This window comes from Bos javanicus, chromosome X, assembly GCF_032452875.1.
Source record: "Bos javanicus breed banteng chromosome X, ARS-OSU_banteng_1.0, whole genome shotgun sequence".
Classification (NCBI taxonomy): domain Eukaryota; kingdom Metazoa; phylum Chordata; class Mammalia; order Artiodactyla; family Bovidae; genus Bos; species Bos javanicus.
Genome location: NC_083897.1, coordinates 36,941,743 through 36,965,961, shown reverse-complemented (window position 1 = coordinate 36,965,961; position 24,219 = coordinate 36,941,743). Strand labels below are relative to the sequence as shown.

Genomic DNA, 24,219 nt, shown 5'->3' with positions numbered 1-24,219 from the left:
ACCCTCCTGGCAGATGTCGACCATCCAGAAACCCAAGAAGTCTTGGTTAGCAATGAAGCCTGCTTGCAGTTTGGTAGAGGATGCCTCTCTGGGGCTGCAATTGCCCCCTTCCGGCTCTGGCTGCTTTTGCCTGCCTGTCTCTTGCAGGGGGTGGGCCGGTCCACAGCCGGCTAGCTCTCCTCAGTCCTTTGCTACGACTAACCTATGTCTAGGTTAGTCATAGCTTTTCTTCCAAGGAGGAAGCATTTTTTAATTTTATGGCTGCAATCACCATCTGCAGTGATTTTGAAGCCCCCCAAAATAAAGTCTCTCACTGTTTCCATTGTTACCCCATCTATTTGTCATGAAGTGATGGGACCAGATGCCATGATCTTGGTTTTCTGAATGTTGAGTTTTAAGCCAACTCTTCCACTCTCCTCCTTCAGTTTCATCAAGAGGCTCTTCAGTTCTTCTTTGCTTTCTTCCATAAGGGTGGTGTCATCTGCATATCTGAGGTTATTGATATTTCTCCCAGTAATCTTGATTCCAGCTTGTGCTTCCTCCAGCCCAGCATTTCTCACGATGTACCCTGCATATAAGTTAAATAAGCAGGGTGACAATATACAGCCTTGATGTACTCCCTTCCGTATTTGGAACCAGTCTCTTGTTCCATGTCCAGTTCTAAGTCTTGCTTCTTGACCTGCACACAGATTTCTCAGGAGGAAGGTTACCTGGTCTGGCATTCCCATCTCTTGAAGAATTTTCAACAGTTTGTGGTTATCCACAGTCAAAGGCTTTGACATAGTCAACGAAACAGAAGTAGATGATTTTCTGGAACTCTCTTGCTTTTTCGATGATCCAATGGATGTTGGAAATTTGATTTCTGGTTCTCTGCCTTTTCTAAATCCAGCTTGAACATCTGGAAGTTCACAGTTGACATACTGTTGAAGCCTGGCTTGTATAATTTTGAGCATTACTTTGCTAGTGCGTGAGATGAGTGAAATCGTGCAGTAGTTTGAACATTCTTAAGCATTCCCTTTCTTTGGGATTGGAATGAAAACTGACGATTTCCAGTCCTGTGGCCACTGCTGAGTTTTCCAAATTTGCTGGCATATTGAGTGCAGCACTTTAACAGCATCATCTTCCAGTATACTTGCTGGAAAAATTAAGTGTTATCTATGGTATGTTTTCTTTTCATTGTAGAAAAATCAGTAGTAAAATGTACTCAAATAAATATTTCTTCTTCAAATGCTTTTTTGTTATTTTGAAATAGAGATTCACAGAAAGTCACAAAGAAATATATAAAAGAGGTCTCATGGACCCTTCCCTGAGCCTTCTCCAATGTTTAACATCTTGTACAACCACAGTACAATATCAAAACCTAGAAAGTGATATTGATACAATCCATAGAGCTCATTCAGATCTCATGAGTTATATATATATATATAATTATTTCTGTGTGTGTGTGTGTATTCAATGCAGTGTTATTACATGTGCAACTTTATGTAACCAGTACTATAGTCAAAATACTCAAGTGTGCCATTACCACAAGACTCCTTTATGTTACCTCTTTAAAGCCACACCATTCCTCCTCTCTTCCTGGCAACTGCTAATCTGTTCACTATCTTTATAATTCTTTTATTTCATGAATGTTACATAAATGGAATCATGCAGTTACATTTTTCCTTCACTGTGATTCCTTTGTGGTTTCCCCAAGTTATCATGCTTACCAATCTTTCATTATTTTTTATTACTGAATGGTTTTTCATTATGTGGATGATTTGTTTAACACCTCACACATTGGAGGATATTAAAGTAGTTTCCAGTTCTTGGCTGTTACAAATAAGGCTGCTGTGAACATTAATGTACACATTTTTGTGTGAACATAAGTTCTCATTTCTCTGGAATAAATGCCTATCAATTCAATTGTTGGGTTGTATAGTACGTGCTTCCCAGGAGGCTTCACAGGTGGCTCAGTGGTAAAGAATTTGCCTGCCAATGCAGGAGACCCAGGTTCAATCCCTGGGTCAAGAAGATCCCCTGGAATAGGAAATGGGAACCCACTCCAGTATTCTTGCATGAGAAATTCTATGGACAGAGGAACTGGCAGGCTACAGTCCATGGGGTCACAAAGAGTCAGATACAAATTGAGTGACTGAGCACACACACATGGTTACTCACATGTTTAGTCTTTTTTTTTTTTTTTTTAAGAAATGGGCAAACTATTTTCCAGAGTGTGTGTGAAAGTTGTTCAGTCGTGTCCAACTCTTTGCAACCCCATGGACTATACAGTCCATGAAATTCTCCAGGCCAGAATACTGGAGTGGGTAGCCGTGTCCTTCTCCAGGGAATCTTCCCATCCCAGAGATCGGACCCAGGTCTACTGCATTGAAGGCAGATTCCTTACCAACTGAGCCACCAGGGAAGCCTAAAGTAACCATACCATTTTATACTCTCAGTAGCAGTGTATAACTGATAGAATTTTTCCAAATCTTTTATAGCATTTTGTGTTATCAAGACTTTTTAAAACTTTTAGTCATTCTGCTAGGTATATAGTGAAATTTTACTGTGCTAATAACTTTTGTTTCTCTAATGGCTTATAATGCTGAACATATTTGCAAATGTTTATCTGCCATTTGTATGTCCCATTCAGTGAAATGTCTGTGCATGTCTTTTATTCATTGTCTAATTGGATTGTTTTTCTTATATTGAGTTTTGAAAGTTATTTAGTTCTAGTGCCAGTCAGTACCTAGGTCAAGGTCTTGAAGATGTTCTCCTATATTCTTCTCTAGAAGTTTTGTAGCTTTATGTTTACATTTAAGTCCATGATCTATTTTGAGTTAATTTTTGTATAAAGTGTGAAACTCTGGTTGAAGTTATTATTATTATTTTTTTTTACTTTTGCCTCAGTTCAGTTCAGTTCAGTCGCTCAGTCGTGTCTGACTCTTTGCGACCCCATGAATCACAGCATGCCAGGCCTCCCTGTCCATCACCAACTCCTGGAGTTCACTCAGACTCACGTCCATCGAGTCAGTGATGCCATCCAGCCATCTCATCCTCTGCTGTCCCCTTCTCCTCCTGCCCCCAATCCCTCCCAGCATCAGTCTTTTCCAGTGAGTCAACTCTTCGCATGAGGTGGCCAAAGTACTGGAGATTCAGCTTTAGCATCATTCCTTCCAAAGAAATCCCAGGGCTGATCTCCTTCAGAATGGACTGGTTGGATCTCCTTGCAGTCCAAGGGACTCTTAAGAGTCTTCTCCAACACCACAGTTCAAAAGCATCAATTCTTCCACACTCAGCTTTCTTCACAGTCCAACTCTCACATCCATACATGACCACTGGGAAAACCATAGCCTTGACTAGATGGACCTTTGTTGGCAAAGTAATGTCTCTGCTTGTCAATATGCTATCTAGGTTGGTCATAACTTTTGTTCCAAGGAGTAAGCGTCTTTTAATTGAGTGTCCAATTATCTCAGCATCATTACTTAAAAAGATTATCCTCCTTCATTGACTGGCTCTTGCACCTTTGTCAAAGATCAGTTGACTCTATTTGTGTGATTCTATTTCTTGGTTTCTTTTTCTGTTTTATTGGTCTACATGTCTATCCCTCCATCAAAACCACAAATATATAGTTTTATTTCTTCCATTCTAATATATATGAATTTTATTTCTTTTCTTGCCTTATTGTAATGACTAGAAGTTCCAGAACTGTGTTAAATAAAAACGAAAGTGAAATGTTAAATGTGTTCAGCCTCACCATTATAGATGATGTTAGTTGAAAAGATGCTAAATATCTATAATCATCAGGGAAATGCAAATCAGAGATACCATCGCAATCCTATCAGAATGGCTATTATCAAAAAGATAACATAGGCAGAAATTAACACAACATTTAATTATCTTCAATTTAAAAATAAAGAAAAAAAACCCTCAAATGTCACTACCCTCCTCAAAAAAAGAAAGACAACATACAACAAATGTTGGTGAGGGTATGGAGAGAAGGGACTTCTCCTACACTGTTGATTGGAGTCTAAATTGGTGTAGCCACTTTGGAAAAAATCAAAAATGAAAGAACCATATCATCCAACAATCCCACTTCTGAGCATATATCCAAAGGAAATAAAATCATTGTTTCAAAAAGATACATGCACCCTAATGTTCATAGCCACACAATTTATAATAGCCAAGACGTGGAAACAACCTAAGTGTTCATCGATGCATAAATAGATAAATAAAATGTGGTATATAAATACAGTGGAATATTATTCAGCCATAAAACGAAGGCATTCCTGCAATTAGCAACAACATTGATAGATAGACCTTGAGTGTATTATGTGAAATAAGTCAGACAGAGAAAGATAAATACTGTCTACAGAGAGTAGATTGATGGTTGCCTGAGGCTACGGGTTTGAAGAAATGGAAGATGTTCATCAACGCTACAATTTTCCAGTTATAAGATGAATAAGTTCTGGAGATCTGATGTATAGCAAAGTGATATACTTAACAATACTGTATTGTATATTGAAAGTTACTAAGATAGTAAATCATTAATACTCTAGCCACAATGCAAATGTGCTAATTATGTGAGGTGATGAATGTGTTAACTAAGCTTATCGTGGTCATTTCACAATATATACAGATACGTCAAATATATCTCAATAAAGCTGGAAAAATATTTTTCAAAACTATGATGTTAGCTGTAGATTATAACAATTTCATTTAAGAACAAAAATAAAAGGTACACAAAAGAAATGCTGCCAAAGAAAGGAAAAAGGAAGAGTAACTAAAAGAATATCCTACTTTGTAAAGGGGCAAACCATTTTTTATAAAACAATTGTTCTTTAAAAAAGTACCCATAGAAGACCATGTCTCCTGTCCACTCACAAGTGAAAAAGAGTGTGGTCTCATCCAGATGAATGGTCTGTGGCTGGATACATAAATCCACGCTGGCAGTGTCTAGGCTGCGCTGGTGAGTCTTAGAGTTGTAGCAAGATGCTGAGCGGCAGTGGTCTCGAAGCCAGACATAATCAAAGCGCATCACATTGTTAGCATATTGCAGTTCTAGGGAAAAGATCACATTCTTTTATTAGTATTTATTACGTTATTTATTCTATAAAAACAATAAAATATTTAGGAAAACTAAAAAATCTGGATTCAGAAAACTCCCTTCAAAAAGTCTTCTACCAACAAATGAACAAGGGCAATGCGAGGGACACTGGCCCCCTACTATTAAAATATAGCATGGAACTTCTACAATTAAAATAGTGTGATGTTGGTATAGGAATAGGCAGACAAAACAACAGAAGAGTATAAAAAGTAAAAAAATATACATGAATGCACATAGAAATTTGGTTAGTAAAAACTGACACATATAATCACTGTGAAAAATATGACTTTTTAAGTAAATGGTGTCAGGACAACTGATAATCATTTGGAAAACTATAAAATCGAGTCCATACCTCATATTGTCACCAGGTTTCCAAGATAAACTCAAAACAGATAAGAGTTCTAAATTTCGAAAATGAACATGGATAGAGGATATAAAGGAGGTCCTTGAACTATTCTTGCAACTTTCCTATTAGCTTGAAGATGTATCAAAAAAAAAAGTTACCAAAAAATATCAAACACTCTATCAGATTATTCATTTAGACAGGGTAAATAAAAATGATATCAAATTTATAACAGGAATAAAAACTATAAAGTGTCTGGGAATAAATGAAAATGTGGAAGATAACTGTGGAGAAATTCTGAAGGACTTGAAGGAAACTTGAATGGAAAAATATGCTCACAGTTGGGCAGATTCAAAAATGAAAAGACAGAAGTTCTTCCATAAATTAATACATAAAACTCCATGTACTTCCAACCCAAATCCCTGTGAAAATTTTCATGTACTGGACAGACTAATTCCAAGATTCATATTCAGAATTAACAAAGTAATACTTTTGACAAAGAAAAAGAGTGGAAACCTTATTGGCTAAAGGGTTTTAGCTTAACCTCTGCCCAATTGTTGGCTGGCCACTAAACTGTACCATCCATTCATGGATCATAGCCTTGTTCAGGTGAAGGGGCTTGTCTAACTCAATGAGCTATGCTGTGCAGGGCCACCCAAGATGGACAGGTCATAGTGGAGAATTCTGACAAAATGTGGTCCACTGGAGGAGGACGTGGCAAACTACTCCAGTATTCTTGCCTCAAGAACTCCATGGGCAATATGATAAGGCAAAAAGATATGACAATTAAAGATGAGCCCCCCAGGTCAGGAGCTGTCCAACAAGCTACTGGGGAAGAGTGGAGGGCAATTACTAATAGCTTCAGAAAGAATGAAGAGGCTGGGCCAAACCGGAAATGATGCTTAGTTGTGGATGTGTCTGGTTGGGAAAGTAAAGCCAGATGCTGTAAATAACAATATTGCATAGGAACCAGGAAGGTTAGGTCTATGAATCAAGGTAAATTGAATGTGGGCAAGCAGGAGATGGCAAGCACATCAAAATCTTAGGAATCGGTGAACTAAAATGGACAGGAATGGGCAAATTTAACTCAGATGACCATTGTATCTACTACTGTGGGCAAGAATCCCTAAGAAGAAATGGAGTAGCCATCATAGTCAACAAAAGAGTCTGAAATGCAGTACTTGGGTACAATCTAATAAACGACAGAATGATTTCAGTCTGTTTCCAAGACAAACCATTCAACATCACAGTGATCCAAGTCTATGCCTCAACCACTAATGCCAAAGAAGCTGAAGTTGATTGGTTCTATGAAGACCTACAACACCTTCTAGAACTAACATCCCCCCAAAATGTCTTTTTCATCAGAGGGGATTGGAATGTAAAATTAGGAAGCCAAGAGATACCTGGAATCACAGGCAAGTTGGACCTTAGAGTTAAAGATGAAGCAGTGCAAAGGCTAAGAGAGTTTTGCCAAGAGAATGCACTGCTCATAGCAAACACCCTCTGCCAACAACACAAGAGACCACTCCGTACACAGACATATGTGGAGATCAATACCAAACTCAAATTGATTATGTTCTTTGCAGTCAAAGATAGAGAAGCTCTATAGAGTCAGTAAAAACAAGACGTGGAGCTGACTGTAGCTCAGATCATGAGATCCTTATGCAAAACTGAGGCTTAAACTGAAGAAAGTAAGGAAAACCACCAGACCATTTAGGTATGACCTTAATCAAACCCTTATGATTATACAATGGAGGTAAGGAATAGATTCAACAGATTAAATCTGATAGAGTGCCTGAAGAACTATGGACAGAGGTTTGTAACTATGTATGGGAGTCAGTGACTGAAACCATCACAAAGAAAAAGAAATGCAACAAGTCAAAGTGGTTGTCTGAGGAGGCTTTACAAATAGCTGAGGAAAGAAGAAAAGCAAAAGACAAAGGAGAAAGGGAAAAATATACCCAACTGAATTCAGAGGTCCAGAGAACAACAAGGAGAGATAAGAAAGCCTTCTTAAGTGAACAATGCAAAGAAATAGAGGAAAACAATAGAATGGGGAAGACTAGAGATCTCTTCAAGAAAATTAGAGATACCAAGCGAATATTTAACATAAGGATAGCATGATTAAAGGACAGAAAAAGGTAAGGACCTAACAGAAGCAGAAGATATTAAGAACAGGTGCCAAGAATACACAGAACTGTACAAAAAAGGTCTTAATGACCCAGATAACCATGATGGTGTGGTCAGTCACTTAGAGCCAGACATCCTGGAGTGTGAAGTCAAGTGGGCCTTAGGAAGCATCACAATGAACAAAGTGAGTGGAGGTGATGGAATTCCAGCTGAGCTCTTGCAAATCCTTAAGACAAAGCTGTGAGAGTGCTGCACTCAATATGCCAGCAAATTTGGAACACTCAGCAGTGGCCACAGGACTGGAAAAGGTCAGTTTTCATTCCAATCCCAAAGAAGGGCAATGCCAAATACTGTTCAAACTACCACATAATTTCACTCATTTCACATGTTAGCAAGGTAATGCTCAAAATTCTTCAAGCTAGGCTTCAGCAGTACGTGAACTGAGAACTTCCAGATGTACAAGCTAGGTTTAGAAAAGACAGAGGAACCAGAGGTCAAATTACCAACATGCGTTGGACCATGGAGAAAACAAGGGAGTTCCAGAAAAACATCTACTTCTGGTTCATTGACTATGCTAAAGCCTTTGACTGTATGAATCACAAAAAACTGTGGAAAATCCTTAAAGAGATGAGAATACCAGATCACTTTACCTGCCTTCTGAGAAACCCGTATGCAGGTCAAGAAGCAACAGTTGGAACCTTACATGAAACAACGGATTGGTTCAAAATTGGGAAAGGAGAGTGTCAAGGCTGTATACTGTCACCCTGCTTATTTAACTTATATACATATTACATTGTGTGAAATGCTGAGCTGGACGAATCACAAGCTGGAATCAAGATTTCTGAGAGAAACATCAACAACCTCAGATATGCAGATGATACCACTCTAATGGCAGAAAGGGAAGAAGAACTAAAGAGACTCTTGATGTGGGTGAAAGAGGAGAGTGAAAAAGCTGGCTTGAAACTCAACATTCAAAAACCTAAGATCATGGCATTGGGTCACATCACTTCATGGCAAATGAAAGGGGAAAAAGAGGAAGCAGTGATAGATTTTATTTTCATGGGCTCCAAAATCACTGTGGACAGTGACTGCAGCCATGAAATTAAAAGACACTTCCTCCATGGAAGAAAGACTATGACAAACATTCACAGTGAATTAAAAAGCAGAAACATCACTTTGCCTACAAAGGCCCATATAGTCAAAACTATGGTTTTTCCAGTAGTCATATACAGATTTGAGAATTGGACCATAAAGAAGGCTAAGCACCAAAGAATTGATGCTTTCAAATTGTGGTATTGGGGAAGACCCTTGAGAGTCCCTCAGATTGCTAGGAGGTCAAACCAGTCAATCCTAAAGGAAATCAACCCTCAATATTGGTTGGAAGGACTGATGCTATAGCTGAAGCTCTAATACTTTGACCACCTGATGCAAAGAGCTGACTCTTTGGAAAAGACCTGAAGGTTGAAGGCGGGAGGAGAAGACAATGACAGAGGACAAGATGGTTGGATGGCATCATCGACTCAGTGGACGTGAGTTGGAGCAAGCTCCAGGATATGGTGATGGTAAAGGACAGGGGAAACCTGGTTTGCTGTAGTTCATAGGATTGCAAAGAGTCAGACATGATTGAGCAACTGAACAACAACAACTTAAGTTAAAGAATAAAGTTTTAGGTTCACAGCAAAACTGAGACAAAGGTTCAGAGAGATCCATATATCCTCTGTCCCCACCTCATCCCTTAACTTTTATTCTGAGTCTTTACATTTAAAGCGTGTTTCTTGTAGACGACATGTAGGTGAATATTTTTTGATTCATTTTGACAATTTTTGTATTTTGACTGGTATGATCAGACAATTTATATTTGAAGAGATTACCAATGTAGTTGACTTTAAATCTGCCTTCTTGCTGTTTTCTATAGTTTTATTTATTCCTTACCTCCATTTTTTTCTTCTTTCTCTGTCTTTCTGATTTTCATTGTATATTTATGATTCCATTGACTTATTATTCACACTATTTTTAAAAACATTTAAAAATTATTCTTCCAAATGTTTACAATGTACATTTTAAATAATCTAAGCCCACTTTTAAATAAATCTAAAGTGTCACTCAAAGTTGTATAGTATTTTGCATACCACTAACTATGAAAAAGAGTTCTGATTCCTCATCATCCTAGTTAGAACTTGGTATTATAAATAGAATATTCCTAATTTCTTCCTCCTATCCTGTCATATTATTGTCACTTATTTCATTTTTATATGTGCTATGAACACCAAACACATTGCTATTACCATTTAAATAGTTAAAATTTCATGTAATTCAGAAGGAGAAAAGTTTGTTTTTTATCTTCACTCCTTTCTAACACTCTTTATTTTTATGTAGATCCAAGTTTGTTACCTATATCATTTTTCTTCTGCCAGAAGAAATTCTTTTACAATATTTTGAGAAGTTAGATGAGAAAGTCTATTTCTCTTATCACTTTTGAAGGATTGCTGGATATAGAATCATAGGTGGCAGTTTTTTTCCTCCCTTTAATGTCTTAAAATTGTCATTCCATTGTGTTCCTGCTTGTATAGTTTCTCATGAGAACTTTACATAATTCTCATCTTTCTCTGTAGGTAAAGTGTTTTTCTCTCCTTTGACTGCCTTCAAGATTTGCTCTTTGTTTTTGCTCTTTTGCCTAAGTGTGGGGTTGTGTTTGTGTGTGCATGGGTTTTTAAAATGTATCCTAAGCTTCTCTAAACTTCTTGGATATGTGGTTTGGTGTTTGTCATGCATTTTGGAAAGCTTTCAGAAATTATTTCATCAAATATTTCTTCCACTTAGTTCTTTCTTTCTTCTTTTAGTATTCCATTCATGTATATTATATACCTTTTGCTACCATTCCACATTTCCTGAATACTCTGTTATGTGTTTGTTTGTTTGTTTGTTTGTTTCCACTCTCATTTTCTCTGTTCATTTCAGTGTAGGTAATTTTTAATGACCTATTTTTACATTCACTGATTCTATTCGTGGGTGTGTCTGATAAGCCCCACAAAGTCATTCTTCATTCCTGTTACTATGCTTCTGATTTCTTTTTGATTCTTTCTTGTATTTTTCTATCACTCTGTTGACACTATCCATCTGGTCTTCCATTTTGTCTACCTCTTCCATTTAGAATCCTTAAAATATTAACCACAGTTATTTTAAATTTCCTGACTGAAAATTTCAATACATATGTCACATGTGAGTCTAGTTCTGATGGTGCTTTTTCTCTTCAACTTGTGTTATTTCTTGCCTTTTAGCATGTATGTTTTGTAATTTTGTGCTTGTTGTTGACAGCCAGACATATTGTATAGAGCAGTAGATACTGAAGTGAATAGGACTTCATGGTGACTATTTATATCAATCTGACCAAGAGTTGCGCTATGTCTGATGTTTGCTCTGTCTATGAGTCCCAGAGGCTTTAAATCCCTTTAGTGATCTTGTTTTTACCTCCCCTCTTGGCCTTGCCCCTTTTCTTGGTGCTTCATGTCCGAGACAGTGTTTGTAGCTGTCATCCACTGCTATTTTAGCGAAGACTTATTAGCTTGCTGGAGCCAGGGGAGGAAAGGGAATTCTCTGATCTTGGGATTAAGTCTAAGTCTTTGGAGTGCATCGTGGGTCTGTGTCTTGGGAGTATGGTCCTCACAGTTGCTTTTGGCCCTTTCCAGGGTATTGTAAGTTGAACTGTATTCCCCCAAAAGATATGCTGAAGTTCTCACCTCTAATACCTGTGAATGAGACCTCATTTGGAAATAGTACATTTGAAGATAATCAAGACAGGATGAGGTCATACTGGATTTGGGTGGGCCCTCAATCCACTGAAGGTGCCCTTATAAGGAGACAGAAATTGGAACACACAGAAGAGACCCAGTAAAGAAGGTTATGTAATGATGGAGGCAAACAGTGGAGTGATGTTGCCACAAGCCAAATAATACCAATGAGAGGGAAGAAAGAATTCTCTCCTAGAGCCTTCAGAGAGGACATGGCCCTGCCAACAACTTCATTTCAGATTTTCTACCTTTAGAACTGTGAAAGAATTTCTGCTGTTCTCTGTTGACTAGTTCATGGTAAATTTATCATAGCAGTGCCAGGAAACTAAAACACAGGAGTAAAGCTTTTGGCCCCTCTGCCACCTAATACCTTCCCTGGCTGTAGAATTTCCAGTCTATGTCTTTGAAATTCTCTTCCCTGTAGAGTACACTCAAGCTCAGTCACTCAATCGTGTCCACCTCTCTGCAACACCTGCCAGGCTCCTCTGTCCGTGGGATTTCTCAGGCAAGAATCCTAGAGTGGTTTGCCATTTCCTCCTTCAAGGCATCTTCTCGACCCAGGGATTGAACCCATGTCTCCTGCATTGTCAGGCGGATTCTTTACCACTGAGCTCCCTCCCCTGTATACTGAGGCTTTGATTTTTTCTTTCCTTTTTCCTTAGATGACCCGGGGAGACAAAGTGGGGTGGACCATGGCAGACCTCCCTTCCCCTAGCTGGGATGAGATTTTACTATTACCCCATATTATTTCTGTCTTTCTCACAACCTGTAAAAGAATCCTGGAAATACATGGCTAGAAGTTGTCACAACTCCACAGAAAGTATTTTCAGTCCACATGAAAAGTATGTGTCATTGCACGATGATGTAAATATACTTTACACTTACTGAAGTTTATACTTAAAATGGTTAAGATGATATATTTTATGTTACTTTTTTATCACAATTAAAAATAAAGTATCTGTCTCTACACGTCTTACCAAAATGATCTTCATGTTGCTGCCAAACACAATTCAGAGACTTGGAGGCTGTATGGTGCCAATAGATGGCTAGTGGAAATAAGCTTTTGAAGTTGGACTGTTGAAGGGCCCAACGTGTGACCCGTCCCCTCAGCAGGTCCTGGAGCCTGCTTTGTAGGTGGGACAACCTGTGACACCACATCCTAGAAAATTCAACAACGAGAGTGTTAGTAACAATATAAAACAAGGTTTATAAGGCTATAGGAATAACACTACATATGTAACTATGTAAAATAATTGATTTTCTTATCTCAACCACAGAGCATTAAAGGAGAAATTCTGAAAAGCTAACCATAAGTGGTCGATAACCATTACTTCTATTTTCTTACCAGCCACTCGTATTATGCACTGTAATCTTGCTTCTATCTCACTATCTAACTGAAGTGGTTCTTTAGAAAATCACTAATTCTAATCTTCCAACCACATGTAAGGGTTGCCTTTTTAGATCTTGTCCTTCTGGGACTCATCACTGTGACACTATTGATCACCCTCATCTTGATGCCTTGAAACTTTCTTTTCCACTGATTATGTGTAATTGTGGGAGTTTTTTAAACTTTCAGTGACTCTGTTTCCTGTTCTGTAAAATGAGTATAACAATAATACTTATCTCATGGGTTTAGTGTACTTAGAACTGTGTTGTCACATAGTAAGACCTATATATGTTAGCTGTTATCATTCTAACCATCCTCATCATTATTGTTATTAGGGATAAGCTATATCTACTGGCAAAAGTACCTTTCTCGGAGTTGATGACAACCTGAGTGTGATGCTTTCATAAATATTAATAAAATGACACCATTTGCATATGATCTTAAAAGGAATTCATTCATCTTGTGGGAAAAAAAGAAGAAGGTCATGCCACTGCAGAGAAGCAATATGGAGCTTGATGTGAACCTTCTCAATAACTCCTTGCAAAAATGCTTGCTTTGAGTGGATGTGTACATGTTACTATGTGGTAAAAGTTGATAAAGGAACTGAATTTCATGCGGATGGGGGATGAAACCAATCACATATACCAAGTCCATAGCTAGAGATATAAAATAATTTGCTGATGACTGAGGGAGGTTTCTGAAATAGGTTAGGGTTTTCACCCCTGGAGGAGGGCATGGCAACCCACACCAGTATTCTTGCCTGGAAAATCCCATGGACAGAGGAGCCTGGCAGACTGCAGTCCATGGGGGTCACAAAGAGCTGGACATGACTGAGCAACTAAGCACATGGTCTTCTGGGAAAAGCCCAATTTAGTCATCATATTAGGTAATGCCTCCAATTACCTGATCCTAGGCCACCTCTCAGCCTGACTTCCTATTATTTACTTCCTTGTACTTATTTTGTTCATAGTTTCCCAGACTCACTATACTTTCTAAATTTTGAGAAACTCTTGTTCATGCTATTTGTTCCTCTAAAGTGGAAGCCCTTCCTACTCTCTTCTATTCATCTTTTAAGAATCAGTGGAGATATATCATCTCATCTAAGAATTCTTCCCTAGATTCTCAGAATGAACTAGCAGCTTTCTTTAGTTCTCTCATAACAGTCTGTTTATGCCTCTGTCTTCCTTCTCAATACATTTGGTTGAAATTGTATGCCTTTCTATTATGACATTGTTAATTGGCTATACTCCAATATAAACAAAAAGAAGTCAGACACAAAAGGCCATATGCTATATGATCCCATTTACATGAAATGTCCAGAAAAGGCAAATTCAAAGAGATAAAAGGTAGATTAGTGCTTGTCTCCAGCTGGAGCAGTGGGGAGGGAGGAATTGGGGAATGACAGCTAATATGTGGGCAGTTTCTTTTTGCAGGGATGTAAATGCTCTAAAATTAAATTCTGATGATTGCAAAAATTAAAAAAAAATAAATTATATGTTTTTATGCTTTACTACCAGTAAGACCTGGATACATCTCAACAGGAAATCTATGGGTCATTCATGTTTGTACCCTAACATCTAGCATGGTTCCTAGTACTTAGGAGAATTTCATAAACATTTGTGGACATTGGATTGAATTAATTTTCTTCGAGTTTCATAGCATCTTTAAATCTGGTAAGGTGTCTGCTCTAAATCTTCACTTAAGTAATGAAAGTGTTGATGAGATCAAACCAAAGGTAGGGTTTGCAATAGGCCATCTCAAATTCTTCCATTGCTTATGGTCTGCGATCAGCACTCTTTGAGTATGGTTATTAATATATAATTGTATTAATTATATAACCCACCAATATGGATTCATAATTCTTGTTCTCAAGGGTATCATAAAAGACTTGTTAAAATCTTGCTGAAATTGCATTCATTCAATGTACATGTTATAGCTGTCATATTTCCATAAACACCTCTAATAAAATTAGATCTGTGTGGAATGTCTTTGTTGATAACTTTGCAATTTTCTAGGTATTTGTTTACTTGAAAACCTGTTCTAGAAGCTAACCAAGGACATATTTAGCTCATTGATTAGTAGATTGAAAACTTCCTCCTTCTTTGTTAGAAGTGGTAGTATACTTATATAAATTAAGTGTTAAAGCACCTTTCTTTATTCTTATTAATTCTTTTGATCATTGGGAATTGTTAAACAATATCAAGTTATAACTTATCCAACCCAGGACACATGTACTTTTTCCTTCTGAGAACATAGTTAACATTGTCCTGTCTTTGCAAATACATGTTTATACAAGCTCGAGATAATTTTGGGCCTTAATCCTTTCAAATACTAATCCTTTAGGAACGTGCCATCTGCTATATTCATCCTTCTTTTCATTGTTTTATATATTATTCTTTAAAAAGAAAAATAGCACCTATGAGGTCATTGTAAAACTTCCCCTGCAACCCATGGCTTCCCTCAGTTCTCCTTTAATAGGATAATTTGCTGTTTCATGGTCGAAATGATGTTTTTGAGAGCTTCCCAATCTTTAGAGTCTAACGCCATCGTAATGTAAATTAAGGTCCATCAAGTATCAATCATCCTAAGAGAAACTTTTGGAGAACAGCAATCGCTAGAAATTCTAGTCAGAGTAAGCAATTACATAATAGGTCAATCTGAACCTTTGCATGGTTATTGCTAAGGAAGAAGCATTCCCTCCTAAAAGGCTTAAAGCCAAGAGTCCATTTAGCCTCTGTCAATTTTTCCTTTCAAATGTCTCTCAGATTTGTTCTTCTCTTTCCATTCCTATAGATGCCTTCATCAGCTCATACCTGGACTACTGCCATAGACTAGATGGTTTCCTTGCCTCCATTCTATCCATATTCCAATCCACCTTCCATACTACTGCCAGATTAATTTTCTTAAAACACTTTAAGCATATCACTCTCCTGCCTGAGACCTAGCTCAAATGTCACCTTTGTAAAATCTTCCTAACCGCCCTAGGAAGAGTTAGGAGCTGCCTACCCAGTGTTCTCACAGCACTTTGTGCATATCCTTATGAGCTTACAACACATCCAATAATTACCCATTTAATTACTTCTCTCTTCCATTCGCTGAGAGCTCCTTGAGGGCAGACAAAACTATTGACGCATCTCCTGGCCCCATCTATCTTGCCCCGTGCCTCAGTGCCTTCACATATGCGGTTTCCTCTGCCTACTGTATTTCTCCCTCTCATTATTATTCCTGCTCAATTCATTTAACACATATTTATTGGGGGTCAACTTTGTGCCAGAAACTATTTTAGGCACTTGGGATTTATCAGGGAACAAAACAAACAAAAATGACTGCTTTCATGGAGCTTATCTTCTAGTGGAAGGACAAAGATAAATATAATCAATAAATATTAGAAGGCAGTCAGAGCGATGCAGCAGGATAAAGGGGTGTGCTGAAGGAAGTAGGACTTTTAAACATGGTGATCAGGGTAGACTTTATTGAGAAAAATGACGTTTGAACAAAAAGGGAATTGTGCATGATGATATCGTTCTGGTTTAAAGGAGGCCAAAGCAAAAGCTCTAAGCTGAGATTGCATCTGTCATACGTATCTTTGTCTGGGTTTAACTAGTGCAAGAATATATTGGACTGCATGAGTTAAGAGGATGCTCCTTTACATGAGGGTCTCAAAATTAAATGTCCACAGGGTCTAGGCAAGAAACATAAATAGGTGAAGCATAAGAGACAATAGGGGACTGTGGTGAGATGGGTGAATCGAAGAATGCTTGATCTGTCCAAAAATCCTAGCCACTACGTAGCTCTAGCTAATTATTGCCAGAGAGTCTTAATGTTGCCATATTTGAGAGGAGCCAGAAATGTATATTCTATGAGAAATATCCCAATCTGTAATGTTGACAACTGCATTAGTCCAGGTCCTTTGAAAAGGAGGTGCCATGACAGGCACAGATTGTGCAAGTGGTTTATCTGGGGAAACATTTGACAGAAAATAGAGACAGAGTCTGAGAAGTCCAGGAGAGTTGTGTCATGATGTAGGTCTAATCTCTGTGGAAAAGGGTAAATGCAAATCTAAACCACAATGAGATACCACCACCTATCTGTCATAAAGGCTATTATCAAAAACCCAACAAGTAACAAGTATTGGCAAGGATGTAGAGAAAAGGGAGCCCTCCAACACTGTTGATGGGAATGTAAATTGGTACAGTCACTAAGGAAAACAGTATGGGGGTTGCTTAAAAAATTAAAACCAGAGATACCATATGATCCAGCAATAACACTCCTGGGCATGTACCTTAAAAACCCAAAATAGTAACTTGAAAATATATATGTACCTGTGTGTTTCAATGCGGCGTTATTTTTTTTTAATGATTCCGATCGTTAGTTGTGACCCTCAACAAACATTTCCATGTGAATTTAGTTCATAAGCTAGAGCTATGCTTCCTAAAATCCTCCCTTCCATCTTCTCTGGTTCTCACACATCCTGCCACTGCTGTAGGGATGCTCAGACTCCATGCTAAGTTGCTTCAGTCCTGTCTGACTCTGTGCAACCCTATGGACTGTAGCCCACCAGGCTCCTCTGTCCATTCTCCAGGCAAGAATACTGGAGCAGGTTGCCATGCCCTCCTCCAGGGGCATCTTCCTGGCTGAGAGATCGAACCCACGTCTCTCACATCACCTGCAATGGAGGCAGATTCTTTACTGCTAGCATCACCTTGCTGACCATGGGGATGAGCCAATACATCCATGATTCTTGGGGATGTGAGGCAGCTAGGGATCACCAGCAGCCCACCAGGGAGGCCTGGCATGGGATATAGTAACACCTTAAATCTGTAGGGACTAGACGATGCACTGGCCAGCCCCAAAGTTCTCCAGGGAGCAGCCTTGGGAGATTCTGAACACCAACAACCCAATGCAGGTATCTGTCCCAGGGCCAGGTGGGCTCGGTGACAAAGGGAGTGGCTCTGAGCCACTTTTATTAAACCAACAGGTGGCACAGCTAAGTGCAAAACTTCACATTCCAAACTGTGGGGGACAGGAAGGGGAGTTGTTGGGTCCTTCCCTGCCCTCCTCCCACTCTCAAGCATGTTACAACACAGCTCTAAAGTCTGGAGGGCCTACCTGCTGGGTGACAGCTTAGGAGTCAGGTGGGGGAGGACCCCAGCACCCTCTCATTAGCACTCTGTCTCTGCAAAAGGTCTGGGGAAGGAGTGAAAGCTCCCCAAGCATGCCCCTAGCCTCAACTGCTCCTCTGTAACAACGGGCCCTCCTCCATCAGGAGAAACACATGTCCCTTCCCGAGCAGCAGAGTATGATCACAGCCAGCTGTTCCTGAGTCCAGGCTCAGGAGAGGAAGCCTCAGCAAGTGTCAGTTCAACCACGTGCTCAACAGGTTGGCCGCCCACCTTGGCAGCTGGGCCCCACACTTCTGCAAAGGGAGGACCCCTGGGCCTTGGGGGAACAGGACCTCCAGACACTGATGCTGCTTATAGCTCCCTGGGTAGCCCTGGGCGCCACCCCCAGCCTTCCCTTCCCACCTTTTCAGCATCTGCTGAGTCTGTAACCAAGCCCATACCTTCCCCATCATCCTTGAGGATCACACACCTGCCAGCCACGACCCCTAAGTGAGCAAAGACCTGCCTCCTAAAATATATCACCACGTCCCCTCTAGAAAACACAAATCCTGAGATTTCACCTGGTGGTCAGTGCTTAAGACTCTGCACTCTCACTGCAGGAGGCAGGGGTCTGATCCATGGTCAGGGAGAACTAAGGTAGATTTCCCAGGTGGTGAGATGGTAAAGAATCTGCCTGCCAATATAGGAGACTCAGGATAGGGTTCGATCCCTGGGTGGGGAGATCCCCGGGAGAGGGAAATGGCCACCCATTCCAGGATTCTTGCCCGGACAATCCCATGGACAGAGGAGCTTGGCGGGCTGCAGTCCATGGGGTTGCAAAGAGATGGACACGACTTACCAATTGAGCATACAGGCACAGGCAACTGAGATCCCACCAGCTGCACAGTCCAAAAAGAAACCCACCATCAAACCCCAAAGACAATAGACCTGTGACTACAGGTTGGAGGGATCAGACAGGTGGGTGTATGGTCAGGGCAAAGGGAACTGGAATGACTTTTCCCTGGAAGCCCAGGGCCAAATGCAGAACCCCCTGTTTGCTCAGCTGGGCCAGAAAGTTCTAGAGAATCCAAGAGGAAGGTCAAGAGAACCAAAGTCTCCCAAAGCAAGCAGGCCTTGGGGGAAAGTTCCATGGTTTCCCAACACACTGAGGCCTTCACAGGTGTTGGGCATCCAGTGGGGGGCAGTCAGAGATGGTCACTCTACTGTATTCAAAGGGTTCCCCACTCCTACCCTACTGCCAGCGCCCACACCAGAAGTCCTCCTGGATTGCTCACAGCCGGCTCACCCACTCGGATGGGTAGGGGACACCATTCTCTCCTGCCTGCCCTGGGGCTGCAAGGAGGCAACAGGGCTCAGAGCTCGGGCCTCTGGCACATTTGCATGAGAATACAGCCCGGCTTGGAGAACTGGACTGGGGTGGCACAGGCTTTCCTCTGGGGCTGGTTGTCCTTGCACATGTGTGTGCAAGGATCTGGAGCAGCACTGTCCCATGGAACCTCCTGCCATGGAGGCAAGGTGGCCTCTCCACGCTGCCCAGTAAGGCGGCTGGCACGTCCACAGTGGTGGTTCCTAAGATGCGGCTGGTATGATGGGGGAACCGACTGTCTCCCTTGGGTTCAAGTCTGAATCACGATTGCCAGTGGCTGCCGCAGCAGATAGCATAGAATGGCGCTCTTGGGTCCAGGGGACTCGCCATGACCCCTGAGCAGGACTGATGTCTCTGTCCACCACCAGCCCAGAACGCTGCCCTGTCCACTCACGGAGATGACCACCGCCCACCAGGGCCCACACATCACAAGGTGAATGGGTATCCAAGGGCCTGGCATGTCTCCCCAGGGGCCCAGTCAGGTAAGACACGGGAGTCTTACTCTGCACCTGCATGGTGCAGACTTTCCCAGGGGCCAGTTGCCTCAAGAGTGGACACTGAAGGTCCTCTCTCCAAATGCCCCAAAATTCAGCATTACTTACAATATCCAAAAGATGGAAACAACCTAAGTGTTCATTGATGGAGGAATGGACAAAGAAGATGTGATATGTATATATGATGGCATATTAGTCAGCCATAAAGAAGGATGAAATCTTGCCATCTTCAATAACACTGATGGGCCTAGAGAGTAGTGTGCTGAGTGAGATAAGTCAAAGAGAGAAAGAGAAATACCATATGATTTCAGGTATGTGTCAGATGTAAAAAACAATACAAATGAATAAATAAAACAGAAACAGGCTCATAGAAACAAAGAACAAACTGGCCGTTGCCAGAGAAGAGGGAAGTAATGGGGGATGAGAGAAACAGATAAGGGATCCTAAGAGGTACAAACTTCTGGATACAAAATAAATTAGCTGTGTGGGCATAATGTATACATAGGGAATATAGCCAATAACATTATAATATCTTTGTATGGTGATAGGTGGTAACTAGACTTATCATGGTGATAATTTCATAATGTATAGAAATATCCAATCACTATATTGCACACCTGGAAGTAATATGGTATTGTAGGTCATACTTCAGCTTAAAAAATAGGTAGCTTTAGACCGCCTACCTCACACCACACACACAAAAGAAGTCAAAATGGATTAGAAATAAATGTAAGATTAAACTATAAAACTTTCAGAAGCACATATAGGAGAAAATCTTCATGACCTTGGATTAAGCAAAGAGTTCTTAGATACAACATGAAAAAGCACAATTTGCAAAAGAAAAATGATAACTTGAGCTTAACCAGAATTAAAAACCTTTGCTTTTCAAAAGGCATCATTAAAAAATGAAAAAACTAAAAATATTTAAACAATGAAAAGACAAGTCACAGATAGGAAAAAAAAAATTCAAATGATATACCTGATAAAGCACTTGTATCCTAAATATACTTAAAAAATCTTACATCTCAATAATAGGAAGGGAAATAACCTAATTGAAAAAATGGGCAAAATATTAGATAGATATTTCTTCAAAGAACATTTACAAATGGACAAGACAGATGAAAGGATGTTCAATATCTTTACATTAGGGAAATGTACATCAAATCTAAAATGAGATATTACTTTACATCCACAAGGGCAGCTATACATTTTCTAAGAGGAAAAATGACAAAATATTGGTGAGGATGTAGAGAAATTAGAACTTTTATATGGTGCTGGTGGTGCATGTGAATGTAAACAATGTAAAATGATGTGGGTTAGTGGTTGTTAAGGGGGTTGGGATGGTAATGGGGACTAAGTGCACATGGGCAAGAGAGATGCTATTGAGGTGATAGAAATAGCTAACGTTGGATGCAGTGATGGTTGCACCACTTGATAAATTTACTAAAAATCCTTGAAAGTACATGTAAAAGGAGTCAAATTTATGGTGTGTAAATTATATCTCAATACAAAATTTTAAAAACACTTTGGGAAGGAGAGAAAAACAGAAAGTTTGTGTGTTTGATTATTCATTAGGGGTCATACACGCCTCATTGAGCTGCTGTATGTTGTTGATGTTGCTGTTGTGGTTATGGTAGGAGTGAAGATTTTCCCATGAGGACTGAGGGTCAAGCAAGGACTTGAATCCTTTAATACAGTTTTGTAATTAACAGAAAAAGAAAGAGTGTTGCTGGGTTGAAATTCTGAGTAACAGGGGAGGAAAGAGAAGTGAGTGGGTTTACAAAAAATTATTCAGGACGCAGAAGTGGCAAGATTTTGCACTGATCAGATATTAGGAATGAGGAAGAGGATGCCTCGGACTTAGCATGCTTCAAGTTGAATTTCTGTTGTCCTCTCAAACTTACTGTCCTCCTGTGCTGCTCATCTCAGAGTGGATCAGCATCCTGGCACAGAGGAAGTATTCACTGATTGTCTTCGGAGTGACAGTGTGAATGAACAGAGGAAAAATATGGCCAAAGCCTCCACGGGGTCCTGCCAAACAGCCAGTCCTATGTTCACCCACGAGGTCGGCTCAGCAGATGTCTAGCAGAAGTTCCCCCTCACCATGTTGATCACTTGGGAAATCATCAGGTCCCCCATCCTAAAGGACATTCCCATTCATAACCAGTGGCCACTCCTTGTTTAAACCCTGTGGGCGTGGCAGAGACCAGATTTTGCCCAAAGCCTGTAAATTGTCCTGCAAAATTATTTACATGTGGGCAACAGCAGGTGCATGTACAGCCCATATGAGCATGGGGGACATGTGGTGTTGTAGACAGAGGGTCGCAATGGTGCCCAGCTTGTGGATCCGTGTTCACTTTGGCTCCAAGCAGAAAGAGACTCTTCCCATCAGAAGGGTGTATTCACCCAGGGCCTGAGTCCACCCCACCCCACCTCATTCTGACAGGCAGAAAACACAGCTGCCAGAAACAATGCAGAGAATGAGTGATCAGTTAGGATATTTTACTGCTGTTTCCAAAGTTGACAAGCAGAGATACAGAGCTGCTTGTGGTTCCTCATACAGATACTAAAATCAGAAAGTGATCCCTCCCAGTCCACCATTCTTCTAAGAAACCGGGGGACATGCAAAAGACACCCCCAGACTTAACCCACCCTTTGAACATTCCCTTCATCATACTGCTTATGAGATAAAGTATAACATCTTTAAGTATCATGACAGATAAACACATTTACCTCTTGCGGTTGTGAAGATTACAGTGTTTTGCATAATATATGGTTGCCATTATCATTGTCACTAGTTCCTTAATGAGAAGGAATTAGAGGGATAGCATCATGTCCCTCGATAGTGTTTCTAATTCTTTGCCCTTATGCTGCTGCTGTCGCTTCAGTCGTGTCCGACTCTGTGCGACCCCATAGATGACAGCCCACCAAGCTCCGCCGTCTCTGGGATTCTCCAGGCAAGAACACTGGAGTGGGTTGCCATTTCCTTCTCCAATGCATGAAAGTGAAGTCGCTCAGTCGTGTCCAACTCTTCGTGACCCCATGGACTGCAGCCTACCAGGCTCCTCCGTCCATGGGATTTTCCAGGCAAGAGTAGTGGAGTGAGTTGCCATTGCCTTCTCCTTTGCCCTTATAGTTAATGCAAAATCAAGTGTAATTTTTAATAGAGTGTTTCCTGAAAATACCAAGCTAAGAGGCAACCCTAAAAGACAACTCTACGGGAATGGCATATGAAAGCATTCCTCCATATGAGAGCTCAGGTCTGTCTTGCAGCGTTTGAGTACACAGCTAAGTCACCCAAATCTTTCCGATTAGACTTTTTGTCAGACCGTGTACAATGCTCATTCAACCCATAAGGTTTTGGAAAATGATTTATCATCTGGTTAAACTCTTTAATGGTAAAGCATTCAGAAGGGCATTCTTTAGAGTTAACATTCAACCAAGGCATTGAATTAATGTTGTTTCCAGTTTTCCCAGCAGGCGGTAAAGTAAGCCTCCTTGGGCTTTGCAGAATTGTTTGCATAACAGAGAGAGATCTGGCCTAACTTCCCCAAGGCCCTGCCCTGCCTCTTGCTAGGTTTCCTGCTCCGGAGGGGCTGAGAAAGGGTACTATCTGGGCAGAAAACATTAGCAAGAAAGAGTCGGTGCTGCAAGGTCCTGCAGACAACCGAATTCCAGCGTGCACTGCACTGCCCAGCCAGGCGAAGCATGGAGATGGGAGGGATTCGCTGAAAGCTGGTCACAGTGAAGGACAGACCCAGGGCGGGGAAGTCTGCTCGAGTTTGAGACTATGTCCTCTGGGCAGCAGTCCCAAAGCGAGGCTGCTGCAGCTCTGCAAGCTGTTCCCAAGCACTGGGTCCAGCAGACCACGCGCTGATCTCCGGGCTCTGGGTCGCGCAAGTGCCTCCCACCGTGTAACGGAAGCCCTGCAGCAAGGCACAAGTGGCCTTCTCCAGTGCCAGGGTGAAGGTAAGTACCACCGCCCTGGGGCCCAAGTAGCCAGGGTGGGGGCGGCCACTCTCTCACTTCCCCGGGCCTGCAAGCCAGCGCCTCGGCCACACCACTCATCGAACCCACCCAGAACACCCCTTCCCCGCTCCATGGGGCGGGACCCACCTGTGCCAGAGGTCGCGACTCCCGATTCAGCCAAGTGGACGAATCGCAAGCGAGGAGAGCCTCGGAAGGCAGCCCTGCGCCCGCCCTTTTGCTTTTGGCCCCGAAACCGGCAGCCCCACGTTCCCCCCTCCCGCGGCGCGAGGCCCCATTACCCGCCCGGAGGCCCCGCCCCTCTCCTTCCGGCCGGAGGGCGGTGCCTCGCGCCGGGCATGCAACTGGTGGCCGCGCGCGCTGGATCTTTGGAATCAGCAGGATGGAGACGGGTCGCTGAGGTCGATTCCTAGCAGATTGGGAACCATCAGTTGCAGACAGCAAAATAGATGGACCCATAAAATGATGCGTGTAAGACCCAGGTCGTCTTGCTTGCCTTTTCAGGACTCCGCCTC

At 41.1% G+C, this 24,219-nt stretch overlaps 1 protein-coding gene across 1 annotated transcript in view; it reads right to left on the bottom strand.

The window, feature by feature from the left end:
* TMLHE (trimethyllysine hydroxylase, epsilon) overlaps positions 1-24,010 on the bottom strand; it is a 61,323-nt gene extending 37,313 nt beyond the window's left edge. Inside the window, exons 1-3 of the mRNA XM_061408892.1 lie at positions 23,834-24,010; positions 12,325-12,506; positions 4,864-5,040 (exon numbers count right to left, since the gene is read on the bottom strand). Coding sequence (XP_061264876.1) covers positions 4,864-5,040; positions 12,325-12,505 — 358 coding nt within the window. The 5' untranslated portion in view covers position 12,506; positions 23,834-24,010. The remainder of the gene's footprint in view (positions 1-4,863; positions 5,041-12,324; positions 12,507-23,833) is intronic.
* Between the last annotated feature and the right edge of the window lie 209 nt (positions 24,011-24,219).